Raw genomic sequence first — 15,319 nt, forward strand, 5'->3', positions numbered from 1 at the left:
CACTAAAATATCATAGTTTAGTATGTCGTCCAAAATGCCACTAAAATGTCATAGTTTAGTTTGTCGTCCAAAATGCCACTAAAATGTCATAGTTTAGTATGTCGTCCAAAATGTCACTAAAATGTCATAGTTTAGTATGTCGTCCAAAATGTCACTAAAATGTCATAGTTTAGTATGTCGTCCAAAATGCCACTAAAATGTCATAGTTTAGTATGTCGTCCAAAATGCCACTAAAATGTCATAGTTTAGTATGTCGTCCAAAATGCCACTAAAATGTCATAGTTTGTCGTCCAAAATGCCACTAAAATGTCATAGTTTAGTATGTCGTCCAAAATGCCACTAAAATGTCATAGTTTAGTATGTCGTCCAAAATGTCACTAAAATGTCATAGTTTAGTATGTCGTCCAAAATGTCACTAAAATGTCATAGTTTGTCGTCCAAAATGCCACTAAAATATCATAGTTTAGTATGTCGTCCAAAATGCCACTAAAATGTCATAGTTTAGTATGTCGTCCAAAATGCCACTAAAATGTCATAGTTTAGTATGTTGTCCAAAATGTCACTAAAATGTCATAGTTTGTCGTCCAAAATGCCACTAAAATATCATAGTTTAGTATGTCGTCCAAAATGCCACTAAAATGTCATAGTTTAGTATGTCGTCCAAAATGCCACTAAAATGTCATAGTTTAGTATGTCGTCCAAAATGTCACTAAAATGTCATAGTTTGTCGTCCAAAATGCCACTAAAATGTCATAGTTTAGTATGTTGTCCAAAATGTCACTAAAATGTCATAGTTTAGTATGTCGTCCAAAATGCCACTAAAATGTCATAGTTTAGTATGTCGTCCAAAATGTCACTAAAATGTCATAGTTTAGTATGTCGTCCAAAATGCCACTAAAATGTCATAGTTTAGTATGTCGTCCAGTGTTTCCTCTAGGATTTTTTTCCAGCAGTGGTGGCAGGCTCTCTGACCTGCTGCCTGGGTGCATGACATGACGTCACTTTCAAGGTAGCGCTCTCGCAAGTAATTAACGTCGTATTAATCATAGACTGTGTATAAAGATGGACGTAGCGCCTGGCTCCAAAAATGAAGCCTACCCGAAAGTGTCAAAAACTTCCAATATCACACAGGGCTGGCTCCAAAAAGTTCTGGCTCCATAGACCCCAATTCATCATGGGAAAAACTAAAATTTGATAGACTGCTTTTCTATGGCTCAGGATTTTTTTTGTCAGCTTTTATGGTCAAAACGAGAGATCAGGTGGCCGATCTTAAAATAAATCAATACTGAATTTTATACAGAGTGTTAAAATTTTGCGGAGTCAGGGGGTTACTTGACTGACAGTCTGGTCTGGAACAATTAACAGGTCTAGAGGAGGCAGACCAGACGCTCATTCACTGTAAACTCTTTTCTCCTTTGGATTAACTCTGATGTAATCATTGTTTATTTATTATTAATAATAATAATAATAATAATAATGGATTAGATTTATATCGCACTTTTCTGGGCACTCAAAGCGCTTCACAATGGATCCATTATTCATTCACACATTCTCACTCTGGGCTGCACAGTGGTGTAGTGGTTACCACTTTCGCCTTGCAGCAAGAAGATCCCCGGTTCAAAACCCGGCCTGGGCCTGGGAGCTTTCTGCATGGAGTTTGCATGTTCTCCCTGTGCATGCGTGGGTTTTCTCCGGGCACTCTGGCTTCCTCCCACAGTCCAAAAAATATGCTGAGGTTAACTGATAACTCTAAATTGCCCGTAGGTGTGAATGTGAGTGTGATTGTTTGTCTGTATATGTAGCCCTGTGACAGACTGGCGACCTGTCCTGGGTGTCCCCTGCCTTCGCTCGAGTCAGCTGGGATAGACTCTAGCACCCCCCGCGACCCAAGTGAGGATAAAGCGGTATATAGAGAATGGATGGATTCTCACTCTGGTGGTGGTAAGCTACATTTGTTGCCACAGCTGCCCTGGGGCAGACTGACAGAAACGTGGCTGCCAATCTGTGCCTACGGCCCCTCCGACCACCACCAACATTCAGACGCATTCATACACCAGTGTGAGAGCAGCAGAACCTTTTCCACAGACAGTTTTTCTGCCTAACCAGTTTTCTACCTTCGGCGGATTCTACCAGCAGACACTGAAAGGATTCTGATAGTTCGTTAAATGTTTATTTTTGTATCTGTGCTGCTTTTAATGCACTTTATATGCAGCCGTAGCGTCAGATGTAATGTTTGCCATGCACTCCAGATGTTGGTGGAGTTTATTTCGGTGTGTATTGACCAGAGAAGAAAGTTAGCATCCAGTAAATATTAGTTTTAATGTTAGCAATGCTAACCAAGCTAGCTGCTCAGTCGTAGCCTGATTAAAGCTAACGTAGCATTAAGCTAACGATGTTTGTGTTGAGTTTATGTAAAGAGCTGAAGTGAGTTGTGTTGTGTAATGTGGTACATTTAGTTAATAAAACTGTCAGTGGAGATGCTGGTTCACATTAATGTAACATTTAGAAAACCTAAATGTGTTTAAAACGGTAAGGTTAAGGTTCTGTGTTGTCAGTTGTCCTGAATATCTGCTGAGTCTCTGAAGTTAAACTGCAGAAAACAGTAAATCTACTCTCTAATAGTCAACATTGTTTAATGACTGATTCACATGTTGCAGTACATATTAGTGTAGATTAGAAAAATAACCTCCCAGATTTGTCCAAAGTAATGATTAACACTATAGTTATCACATTTAAATTGCAGCACAGATAAGCTGGATAACACTGGTCTACAATTTTTTAAAAGTTGCCAGCTTCTGAAATAAATTGTATCAATTCTTAAGTATTTTGACGTGCTGAATTCAAATATGAGGACTGTTTTTTAAGATTGGCTACCATTGTTGAGATATCGGACACGTGTTATTTTTTAACCTTTTTTAATGTGCAAACAGTGAAATTTCCCAACAAAATTGTTACTTACGGCTTTTTAACATGCTTAAAGTTACTTAATATGCTTAAGTTACTGTTTTAACATGGCAGCAAGATGATACAGATTTTGTACGTTTATCAAACAGTTTTATGAATCAGCTTCCTTGCTGCAGTAGACCAGGTCACCTTCCATGTCGAAGAATGAGGGTGAGGTGACACTGGCTGAAAAAAATCTGGATCATGTGATGTTGATGGTTGTTGATCATGTGTTTCATCCTCCTCCTCCTCATCAAACTCTAGTGAATACAATTCAGGAGGTGTAGGAATTGGCAGTCCTCCTCCATAAGGCACTGGACGCAAAGCAGATGCAATATTGGGATATTGCACAATCCACGTTTTCTTTCTGGACAAGCCTTTCCCAACTGGAGGGACCATGCAGAAGTAGGAATCATTGGTGTGGTCAACTGGCTCACGTCATACTATGGAAACAGCAAATGGCATTGACTTCTCCTTCTTACTGAGCCACTGTCGCAGATTTGTTGCACAAGTGTTGCAACATCTATGTGGAGCCCAGTTTTTTATCTTGATCACCAATTTTACATCCAAAATAAAGATGGTAGGCTTTCTTAACCATAGGGGTTATGCTGCGCTTTTGGGATGCAAAAGTCACTTTGCCACAAATGTAGCGGAAGCAGTCGGGATTATTGATGCATGTGCAAGGGAACTGTTGCATATCATGTCACTTTATACCTGCAACATATACAAGTTTCACATGTTCTGTACGGAGTCATTGTCACTTTTATTTAGAGTTCCACTCAGAGATACATTTTAGTTTATTTCTACTTGTCTGAGATATTCTTCTATGCTTAACAACGTAACTTACGTATTATCCTGAACCAAGGCTCGTACATACTGACCTCCTGCGTATCTCAAAAACTAGAGCCAACTGACACTTTTAAACATCAGATTCTTTCTCAGTGACCCAAAAAACACAAGAAATGACTACTTTTATTTGAGAAGCTTTTTGGTTGTAGACCAGTGTAATAAAATCCTCTTCTCTAAAGCTACAGCCATGGCCATAAGTTTGGACACAAGTACCATGACGCTTGTGAATCTTAGAAAATACCACACAATTGTCATTTACAATATAAATACCAGTCATAGCCATCAACCAAAATTAAATATATTTCATTTTGACAATTTTGAGTATACTCTGCTCCTATGGTCTGCTGCTACAGTCCACGCGCACCCCCCCTCCCCCCTCCGAACTCACCGCATGTCCAGGCTTGTTAATGTCTCGCTACTACCAACAAAACACAATGGTATGAAGAAATATAACCATGGCAAGTGACGTAGCAGAGCCTCCGCGGTCAGTCCTGGTCGACAGGGAAAAGAGTAGAAGTGCTGTTTGGAGGTATTTTGCCTACGAAGCAGATGAACACGGAAAGGCAAAGGATACAGACAAACCGATATGCAAACACTGCTACCGAGTTGTGCCGACCAAGAGCAACAGCACGTCAAACTTCTCCAAGCACCTTAAAGACCGACATCCCACTCTATTTAAGGAATTTTGTGAGGTAAGCTCCCGTTTGTTCATGATTGAACTGAGTTGCATTTACAGTACATCCTAAACGGCAACGTAACGTTGCCAGGGCATTAGCTGACTAAGTTAGCTAGCTAGCGCTTGTCCAAAACATAACGTTACATGGGGCTTTTTGCCAACGTTAGTAGGCATGCCCGCAGCCCGAGTAATCCTAATTGACTGCTTTAATTTAACGAGATACAAACGTATTTGCGTCTGCTAAGTGATGTTCCTCTTATAGCTCCAGAGTGACGCTGAGAGTGGAGAGAGTCGACCGGCTGCAGCGACACCAAAACACTAACAACCTTCGTTAACAGCAGTGTTTGACCAGCAAAGACATTATGATCCAAAGTCACGAGAAGCAAAGAAAATAAACAGGGCTGTGACAGAGTACTATGTAGCACAGAGTATTAATGATACAGAAGTTTTTCCTAATAAAAAATGGTTTTACAGCAAAGTACAAAAGCCTGTGCTTTAATTTGTTCCGTGTGGTATCGAAATGGTATCAAGTATCGATACTGAACTGGGTATCGGTATCGAAGTTGAAATTCTAGTATCGTGACAAGCCTAGTAGGCAGTGAAAAACACCAAAAATCAGCTTTCTTTGAAAAAAAAATCATCATGAATTTTGTCCAAAAAAAAACCCGACATAGTATACTATGTCGAAAAAAAATGCGATTTTTTTCAACATGTCGTTAAAACATGCCATATCATGAAATAATGTAAAGCAGGCCGTGAAAAACACTGTAGAGCAGTTTTCTTTGAAAAAAATCATCATGAATTTTGTCCAAAAAATGTCATAGTATATTATGTCGAAAACAATATGCGATTTTTTCAACATGTCGTAAAAACATGTCACATGATGAAATAATGTCAAGCAGGCCGTGAAAAACACTGTAGAGCAGTTTTCTTTGAAAAAAAAAAATCATCATGAATTTTGTCCAAAAAAACGTCTTAGTATACTATGTCGAAAAAAATTGCGATTTTCTCATCATGTCGTAAAAACATGCCATATCATGAAATAATGTAAAGCAGGCCATGAAAAACACTATAGAGCAGTTTTCTTTGAAAAAAAAATCATCTTGAATTTTGTCCAAAAAAACGTCTTAGTATACTATGTCGAAAAAAAAAACGCGATTTTTTTCAACATGTCATAAAAACATGCCATATCATGAAATAATGTAAAGCAGGCCATGAAAAACACTATAGAGCAGTTTTCTTTGAAAAAAATCATCATGAATTTTGTCCAAAAAATGTCATAGTATATTATGTCGAAAACAATATGCGATTTTTTCAACATGTCGTAAAAACATGTCACATGATGAAATAATGTCAAGCAGGCCGTGAAAAACACTGTAGAGCAGTTTTCTTTGAAAAAAAAAATCATCATGAATTTTGTCCAAAAAAACGTCTTAGTATACTATGTCGAAAAAAATTGCGATTTTCTCATCATGTCGTAAAAACATGCCATATCATGAAATAATGTAAAGCAGGCCATGAAAAACACTATAGAGCAGTTTTCTTTGAAAAAAAAATCATCTTGAATTTTGTCCAAAAAAACGTCTTAGTATACTATGTCGAAAAAAAAACGCGATTTTTTTCAACATGTCGTAAAAACATGCCATATCATGAAATAATGTAAAGCAGGCCATGAAAAACACTATAGAGCAGTTTTCTTTGAAAAAAAAATCATCTTGAATTTTGTCCAAAAAAACGTCTTAGTATATACTACGTCGAAAAAAAAACGCGATTTTTTTCAACATGTCGTAAAAACATGCCATATCATGAAATAATGTAAAGCAGGCCATGAAAAACACTATAGAGCAGTTTTCTTTGAAAAAAATCATCATGAATTTTGTCCAAAAAATGTCATAGTATATTATGTCGAAAACAATATGCGATTTTTTCAACATGTCGTAAAAACATGTCACATGATGAAATAATGTCAAGCAGGCCATGAAAAACACTATAGAGCAGTTTTCTTTGAAAAAAAAATCATCATGAATTTTGTCCAAAAAAACGTCTTAGTATACTATGTCGAAAAAAAATGCAATTTTCTCATCATGTCGTAAAAACATGCCATATCATGAAATAATGTAAAGCAGGCCATGAAAAACACTGTAGAGCAGTTTTCTTTGAAAAAAAAAATCATCATGAATTTTGTCCAAAAAAACGTCTTAGTATACTATGTCGAAAAACAATGCAATTTTCTCATCATGTCGTAAAAACATGCCATATCATGAAATAATGTAAAGCAGGCCATGAAAAACACTATAGAGCAGTTTTCTTTGAAAAAAAAATCATCTTGAATTTTGTCCAAAAAACGTCTTAGTATACTATGTCGAAAAAAAAACGCGATTTTTTTCAACATGTCGTAAAAACATGCCATATCATGAAATAATGTAAAGCAGGCCATGAAAAACACTATAGAGCAGTTTTCTTTGAAAAAAAATCATCTTGAATTTTGTCCAAAAAAACGTCTTAGTATACTATGTCGAAAAAAAACGCGATTTTTTTCAACATGTCGTAAAAACATGCCATATCATGAAATCATGTAAAGCAGGCCATGAAAAACACTATAGAGCAGTTTTCTTTGAAAAAAAAAATCATCATGAATTTTGTCCAAAAAAACGTCTTAGTATACTATGTCGAAAAAAAATGCGATTTTCTCATCATGTCGTAAAAACATGCCATATCATGAAATAATGTAAAGCAGGCCATGGAAAACACTATAGAGCAGTTTTCTTTGAAAAAAAAATCATCTTGAATTTTGTCCAAAAAAACGTCTTAGTATACTATGTCGAAAAAAAAACGCGATTTTTTTCAACATGTCGTAAAAACATGCCGTATGATGAAATAATGTAAAGCAGGCCGTGAAAAACACCATAGAGCAGTTTTCTTTAAAAAAATCATCATCATGAATTTTGTCCAAAAAAACGCCATAGTATACCAGTGGTTCTCAAATGGGGGTACGAGTGCCCCTGGGGGTACTTGAAGGTATGCCAGGGGGTATGAGAGATTTAAAAAAAACATTAAAAACTAGCAACAATTCAAAAATCCTTTATAAAATATATTTATTCAATAATTCTTCAAAAAAAATAACAAAACAACGGTCTAAAATATGACAATAACGTCATAGTTTAGTATGTCTAAACTATGTCTAAACGGCGTTGGCGGAGTACTGCACTCTGAATTCTTTTGTAGTTATTATTTTTATTATTATTTTAATTTTTTAAAGTTATCTAAATGTTTGTGGGTTAGGCTCTGAGGAGTGACTCATCGATGTAAATTCTTTGTTTTTGTGTTTGTTGCGAAAAATAAAACAGAGTTTCTGAGCTCTCAATAACATGTTTTTCATCAAAACAGAGAATTAGCATGAAGTTACTCATCAAGGACAGAGGACACTGTTAATGCTTTTAATCTCTTCGTTTACTGTCACCATAATTTAATCCTTTTAAAAAAACAAACTGCATTGGCTTTGTAAGCATAATGAAATGGAAATGTTGTAAGGAAGCAACTCTATTCAGGAGGCAATCAGCTGAACTTCCAGAGGCAGCTGCTTTTCATCAATAATACGATTGACCATGGCCACGAAATACCAGAGAGCAGCAGTCAATACTGCACAGTATCAGTTCAATCTGCCGTCTCTCCATGATCGTTTCAGCGTTGCAGACAATAGGCGTGAAGATGACAGGCACAGGAAGGAGAGAGACGGGCTGCATTTTGAATTACACAGCCTTATTCAGTAATTGATTTCAGTGTTTGTAATTTTCTGTAATCCTGGTGTTCACCGTGAGAGGAGAGGAATTCATTTTCCGCAGGAAATAAATTAGGCAACGGCGAGAGATAAAATGGATGTTGGAGAACACACCTGAAGAGTGTGAGGACGATAATGAGACTGGTTTCACGGAGTCCCCAGACATCTCATTTGATTGGCTGAGCTCAACCGCCAGCGATGGCCCGGCAGGCTTGTCAGAGGAGAATTTATTCCATTTTGTCGCAAAGTGATGGAGATGAGGCCTCTCTGGCCTGAGAGAAAGTACATTATTGAGTAAAATGACAGAGGGGAGAAAATGTGAAGCAACATTCATGCATTTGGAAGAAGAAGCGTCGCAGGAAAAACCATCAGAATAAGATCAGAAAGCCACATGAATTAATTGACCATCTCATTTCCTGTGTGCTCGTACTGAACACAAATTCAGGATGAATGAATCCAGAAAACTGCTGCAAATACTGTTTATTTTACCTGAAAAACACAACTGTGTTTCAGATGTGTCGAATGAATATTTAGATGTGTACTTACTTACTTGCTGAGAGGTGGATGAGAAAATCAACACAGCTCTCTTATGGTCAGCTTTAAAACTAGCACAAGTAGGGCTGGAATAAATAATTATTCCTGCCAACCATTAAATCAGTCGCCAGCTATTTTGATAATCAATGTTGTTTTGGGCTGTTGGAAACGGGGATCAACAATTTTTAGCATTTTCTGACATTTTACTGATCAAACAACTAATCGATTTATTGAGAAAATAGTCAACAGATTAACCAACAATGAAAGTAATCATAGTTTGCAAAAATGTCAACTATGTTACAAAAAGTCCCGCAATTATATACTGAACCGTATTTTTAAAAGGGAGAAAGTCTACCCGAATTTCATTGGACACTGTGTATAATGACAATAAAGCTTTATCTTAAAAAGATAGTTCATTAAATGTGAATATTTTTAGCTTTTTGGCTGTACTTGTTTGCACTAAAATAAAGGGAAAATTTGGAGTTGTGGTTATTTACGGTATAAGCTATTATGCTGTGATTTTACTGGTCCAGCCCACTTGAGATCAAACTTGCCAGTATGTGGCGCTGAAATGAGTTTGACAACCCTGATCTAGAGCATCACAAATGTTTCATAGATGCTTTCTAGATTTTTCCACCATACTCCTATTTGCTGTGTATGTTCTCTATTCGCTGTTGCTGGTTAATATATTCCTCAACAAAAAAATGAAGGGAACACTTGATCATTAAAGCGTAACATCAGTTCAACTGAACTTCTGCGATATTGATCTGTCCAGTTAGGCAGTGTAAATGATTGTGAATCCTCCCCTCTAAGTGGGTTAATATTTTAGTCTTTTCCTCTGTCCTATCATTAATGTACACAGCGTAATTCATCGAGAACAAAATGATGTGAGAATGAAATGTTCCCTTGAATTTTTTTGAGCGGACTATAACATGCATTGCTCATGGCGGCCAGTGTGCTGCAAAACACAGAGATTTATTTGGTCTGAGCAGCACTGTGTGGATTTGTAACTCCTGCTTTAATACTATTTTAGGTAAGCTGGCAGTATTTGCAATTTGCCTTGAAGTACATGTACACACAATTTATTCTATTCTTTAATCTGTTGCTTTTGTAAATTTTGAAAAGATTAAAAACATGTTTATCTTTTTATGCCACATGTGTTTTAATAGGTCTGCTGCGTCTTCCTAAGCTCTGATTGGATGATTGATTTAGCAAATACTCAATTACGGAGATCAAAACCACTTTTAATGCATATACAGGCATGCGAGTGTGGATTTAAACCTCGACAAATGTGAATCCTTCAAAGTTAATTAAGCACGCTCATTTATTTACATCACATTCACATTACAGTTGGTGATAATTACAACGCTACAGCATGACACTGTAATATACAGAAAATGCTGCTGTAGTTTTCCTTCAGAATCGGTCGACTTCTTTCCACTCTGCACACAAACACCAATACAGAAAATCACAACACGGTTCCCTTCAAGTAGCAAACTAGTACGCCGCTGCCCCCAAATACCTATAAAATACGATTTAAATACCCCAAGAGGTGCTGAGGGTTCCTCTCAACAGTGCAAAAGACATTCAAAGCAGTTAATTCAACACAAAGCATAAAAAGAGAGATGCCTGCCTGCCTTCTAGCAGAGCAGTGATGGTTTGAATGGTAGATTTTTAAAAAAAAAAGATATTAAAACCATAACAGCCACAGAGTTTCATCAGACAGACCCGACGCACAAATATAATTCAAGTACAATAGCAGACTTATGATTCGACATGCCTGGTTCACTGGGAACAAAGAGAGTCATGAATAAAATTCAAACAGAAGCAAAACAACAAGGGACATTAAAAACTCAAGGTTTCTACACACATCCTCTGCCAGTGTTTGTAATGATATTGCACACCTAATAATTTAAATATGACCCACTGGTGAGTGGTTATTCATTAACATTGACTTAATTCTGCAGTGGAAATCAGTAGAAATCATTTGTCAAAAGCAGCATTAGTAATAGATTTAAATATGACCTACACAGCTGACCTACACGCTTTAGGTGATTTGTATGGACGAGCAAAAGGGGCAACAATAATAACGTGAATATTTAGAGAAAAGATCTGAGTCTGTCAGCCGAGTTCGAGAAAACTGAGATTTCAGGATACAAAAAATAAATACAGACGATCCAGTGACTTTAAACGTCCTTCTCTTGGCGTGAGGCGACCGGCCGCTCCGCCTATCTGATGTTAATTAGCCTGTGGCCCGTTGCCATGGCAGCTCAGAGCAGGTCAGGCAGGATGAGGCCCGGGGGTTTGGGCTCCACACAGTTAATCCAGAAATTGGCACAGCTGGCGTGGTACTGGTGGCCCCCGTACAGCAGCTTGAAGTTGTCTGTCTCTGAGTTGAATGCCTGTCCAAGTGAAAGGATGAAATATTAGAGACCTGATCCGCAATCCGCAGACACAATAAATAAATAAACTGTGCACACAGGAGGAAGAGTCAAAGCAGGGCTGAATGATTATTGGAACTTAATAGAAATCTTGATTTGGGCTATTTACAATTAAATCAATGTGGTGATTTGCAATAATGACATTTAAAACACATCTGTCTGAGTTGCAGTAACTGAGTGGAGACTAGAAGCTTCTCTGCATGTGAGGTGTTTAAGGAACATCGGTAAATTGTAGTGATTATCGCTAAGCCGATTATCAGCAAGTGATTCTGGCTACTATTGTATTTTTTTTTTTAGTTTGCCTCTAACAGATGTGCTAAATTCTGATGAAGGACCACCTTGTTTTCAGTGTTATTTTGATGCATAGATTCGTACTTTAGCAGGATGTAGTACTACATAGAAGTGAGTGCAGCGTTCGGTTTATTTAAATGTGAAATCAGTTTATAATTGTGATTAATAATCTCTGTATTGACCAAAATTATCGTGCTGATCATTTTGCCCACAATTGTACAGCCCTGAGTCACAGAAATGCAGCTACAAGTCTTCAGTCCACTGTCTCTACAGCACTAGTGCTATCAGGACGTTGGTTTATTTCAACTAAGTGCAGACGAGGAGTTGTACAAAAGTTGCGTTAAAAGACAGATAACTCTATTGCAGTTAGCAGCAGAGTGGTCGCTCCAGGTGACATATTTTGGAAAGCTGCAGGCATCGTTGCCAATTTAGAGGCTTTTTGTTGACATTTCAAGTTGCATCCAGCGATGAACCGAGCAACTTCTTGGACAAACCTTAGCTACTTTCCGTAGAAGATAGCCACCAGTAGGCTTCTGCTGGTTAGCATGAGGTGTTTTTTTTAATTCTGTGAATGTACTCGTTTTAATGAGTGTCAGAGGAGTCCAGCAGCTGCCAGAGATGTGAATGTATAGCGTTTAACTATTCTTAAAAGACATGCACATAAAACAGGCTTGTGCATGTGACACGAGCACGTAGACCAGCATCTATGAGAAGACAACCATCACTGCCAAGAAGCGTGTCTGCTCTCGTGTACACAAATATAGTCCTGCAATCACGGGCAGTCGCAACTGCTCAACACTTGTTCCTTTGTCAAGGTGAAGGCGAGGACAGCGGTTGATGTCTCTGTTCCTTTGATGGCTATATGAGTTGTGCTGATTGGTTTTTACAACCACTGTGTTCAACATGAGTTTCACACAAAGAACCTGGCTCTGTGTCCAATAAGGAAGACCGCTGTTGGCCACCACAGTTAACTGGAGTATCAGAAGTGAACTGCTTCAAGGTAAAGTGAAAAATGACAACTTCACATGCCAGGATGTAGGGTTTTTTTCCAAATTCTGCGCCCTTAAAAATCAGGCCCATGCAGAAGATTGCAAGGGAGCATTTGAGCTCAACATGCAGAGTGAGTAGGGACGGTTAAGGTGTGTGTTTGCAGGACTGCAGGTTTACATTTTGAGCAGAAACGCGGATAGTTTGTGCTCACAGATACAGTTGTGTATCTGCTTTATGGGGAATTCAGCTGTAATAAAATACAGCACAATGTGAGCACAGAGAGTAGGAGAGAAGTCAGATTTCATGAATCTGCTCATTCCCACAGACCGACATGTAGTGACTTTTTGAGCAGGCGTTAATTACTTTTCACTCAAAGCAGTTGAGAACAGTGGCTGCGGCAAGCTCATACTTTTTGCCCGAAGTTTTGAGCAACTCCTCCCCAACCCTGAATCTCTACAACAGAGGTGAAGCGCGCAAAGTTAGCATGACACATAGAGCTACGGCCGCCACATACATAAGAAATACGGCCGTACTGATCAGCTTCTCAAAATGTATGTTTAAATAATAAGTATTGACAGCGATGCTCATTTAGAGCACGAGTCACGTCTTTTTTAAGAGCAACACTGTAGCACACAGTTCAACTTTAATGTAGGTGACCCTGTAGTCAACTCCAGCCAAGTTGTGCAGGAGAAAAGCTGCCTCGGGCAAGAAAAGGATTTCAGTACACATGGCTCTGGAGGCATGCAACACCTACTGGGACAAGCTGAAGTTGTTTAAAATGGCCTGCATAAAATTACAAGTTCAGTGAAGGAAGAGTGAAAACATACACTGCAGGTAAATAATATTTAAAGTATAAAGTGTTGTGTGGAGCTGCATGCTGTGTGCATCTCACTCATCACATTCAAATCTGAATGATTGTTTACAAAGAGTGAAAATAAATCTAAAGATTGTCAGCGATGGTTTTGAAGGATGCTGTCGTGTTCCACTCCAGGCACGCTTCATGCTGTGACACATGTACGCTGTTATATATATATATATATACAAACTTATGGAGGCACGACAGTCTCCTGGTTTTACTGTGACTGTGATGGAATACATAAATCTGCACCGCAGAATGTTTAAAGAGACCTGTGATGCTGCAAAGGTATTGTGCTCGCTTTAGATACTAAATATACATTCCAGATCCAGTTTTCACAGCTGCGTTGAAACAGCATGGATGCAGCTGCAAACAGAATTGCATTAGTTTAGTATTTCCTTATAAACATAAAGAAAAAAAGGATTTAGTTAAAGCATCAAGATGACACTGCCTTAATTTTAAATTATAAATTTAAAAAAAAAACCATCTTCATGCATGCTGATTTATCTCAATCAAGACAGACAAGCATCAAAGCATGAAGACAAGCTCTGCTTTGAGGGTGTGTGTCTAATCAGATGAAGCAGTTATTACGGAAAATAGGAGGGAAAAAACATTCTAACAAAAACACAACCAAGATCAGAGAGCAAGCTTTGCCTGCAGGTTTCAACATGAAAGCAAAAAAAAAAGAAAATTGTCAAGTGACCTGAAAATATCTGCAAGGTGCTTTTACAGCAGCAAAGCAATTCTCAAAAAAGTTGTGTTGTCTGTTTTTCCAGATAATTCAGTCTGACCTCATCCACCAAGACAGTTTAAAATCTGAACAGCGTACATCATAGAAGCAGCTACGACTGAAGCTCTGTGAGAAGTTTAAACCACAAGCTGCCATGCTATTGATCCACAAAGGTTGCACAGTTTGACATGTTTCCACTGTCTGAGCTCTGTCTGAGCTCCGTGGGGGCAAACACGGATCACGTCAGTTAATTTTGTTAGAGCTGAATAAGGTAAAACTCCCCATAGCCAGACCTTTTGCGTCACAATCTGATTTAATTTTGTGCCTGGGAAAAAAACACATTTTCTGAACTGTAGCTGTTCAGAAAATGAAACATGGCGATGTGACCCCCACTTGAGGGCTGTGATGAGAGTTTGGATTTTCGCCGGGCCCAGCTGCAGCAGTGTGCGTGCAATCAGGAGATGCTAATGTGTGTGATGTGCAGTTTAGGAGTTTGCATCCCTGGTGAAATAATGGAGCTGAAGCCAGAGAAAGGAATGAGTCATGTGCAGTGAATCATAGCCTCCCACACAGAAGCAGAGGGGAGACGCATGCAGAAGGCAACGACTGCGCACACAACGACAGCACAACCGCCACAACACACCATTAAGTCAAATACATCTCCACCTGCCCGAATGCAGTCTGCAGCACAGATGCTCTGCTGGATGAAGGGCTTTCTTAAAGAAGCTGAATGACACATTTCCACTCGGCGCTTTTTCTCACATACTCGCATTTCACAGGCAGAGCGATTTCCTTTCAGAGCTCTTTTGTGCCCTGGCCTACTTGTTTCCATAAAACTGCACTTAGGACTGCCAAAGCTGGAAATGTTGGAGTGAGAGGGCGCCAAATGAAAGGGTGGTCACACAAAGACACGCTGTAACGCCGTCCCCTTTCACTTCACGCCGAGCCTTTCCTTCACAAACTCTCCAGCGTCTCTGAAGACTTCACCTGTGTGGCACCAAATGGAGGCCAATTTCCCTGTTTTAACTAGATAGAGCCTTTTAGACAGGTGGCCACAGGTAATTCTGCTCTGAGACGACAATGACGGCATTCGTGCTTTCAAGCTGTAGCTGTCAGATAAAACAGCAACTCTACTAATTCACCTGACCTTTGTAGTTGCATGTAAAGGTTGGGCTTTCAAACTGGAACACTGTCTGTTTGGATAATACGAAAATCTACCTCAAATGCAAAC

The 15,319-nt window shown here is 38.6% G+C and overlaps 1 protein-coding gene across 6 annotated transcripts in view; it reads right to left on the reverse strand.

Annotated features, from left to right (window-relative positions):
- Positions 1-10,086: 10,086 nt before the first annotated feature.
- Positions 10,087-15,319, reverse strand: part of synrg (synergin, gamma) — a 42,440-nt gene continuing 37,207 nt past the window's right edge. For all 6 annotated transcript variants that reach the window (XM_022196794.2, XM_051957728.1, XM_051957727.1 and 3 more), the window contains one exon: positions 10,087-11,182. In XM_022196794.2, the coding sequence (XP_022052486.2) occupies positions 11,051-11,182 (132 nt within the window). In that variant the 3' untranslated portion in view covers positions 10,087-11,050. The remainder of the gene's footprint in view (positions 11,183-15,319) is intronic.

This window comes from Acanthochromis polyacanthus, chromosome 13 (assembly GCF_021347895.1).
Source record: "Acanthochromis polyacanthus isolate Apoly-LR-REF ecotype Palm Island chromosome 13, KAUST_Apoly_ChrSc, whole genome shotgun sequence".
Classification (NCBI taxonomy): Eukaryota; Metazoa; Chordata; class Actinopteri; family Pomacentridae; genus Acanthochromis; species Acanthochromis polyacanthus.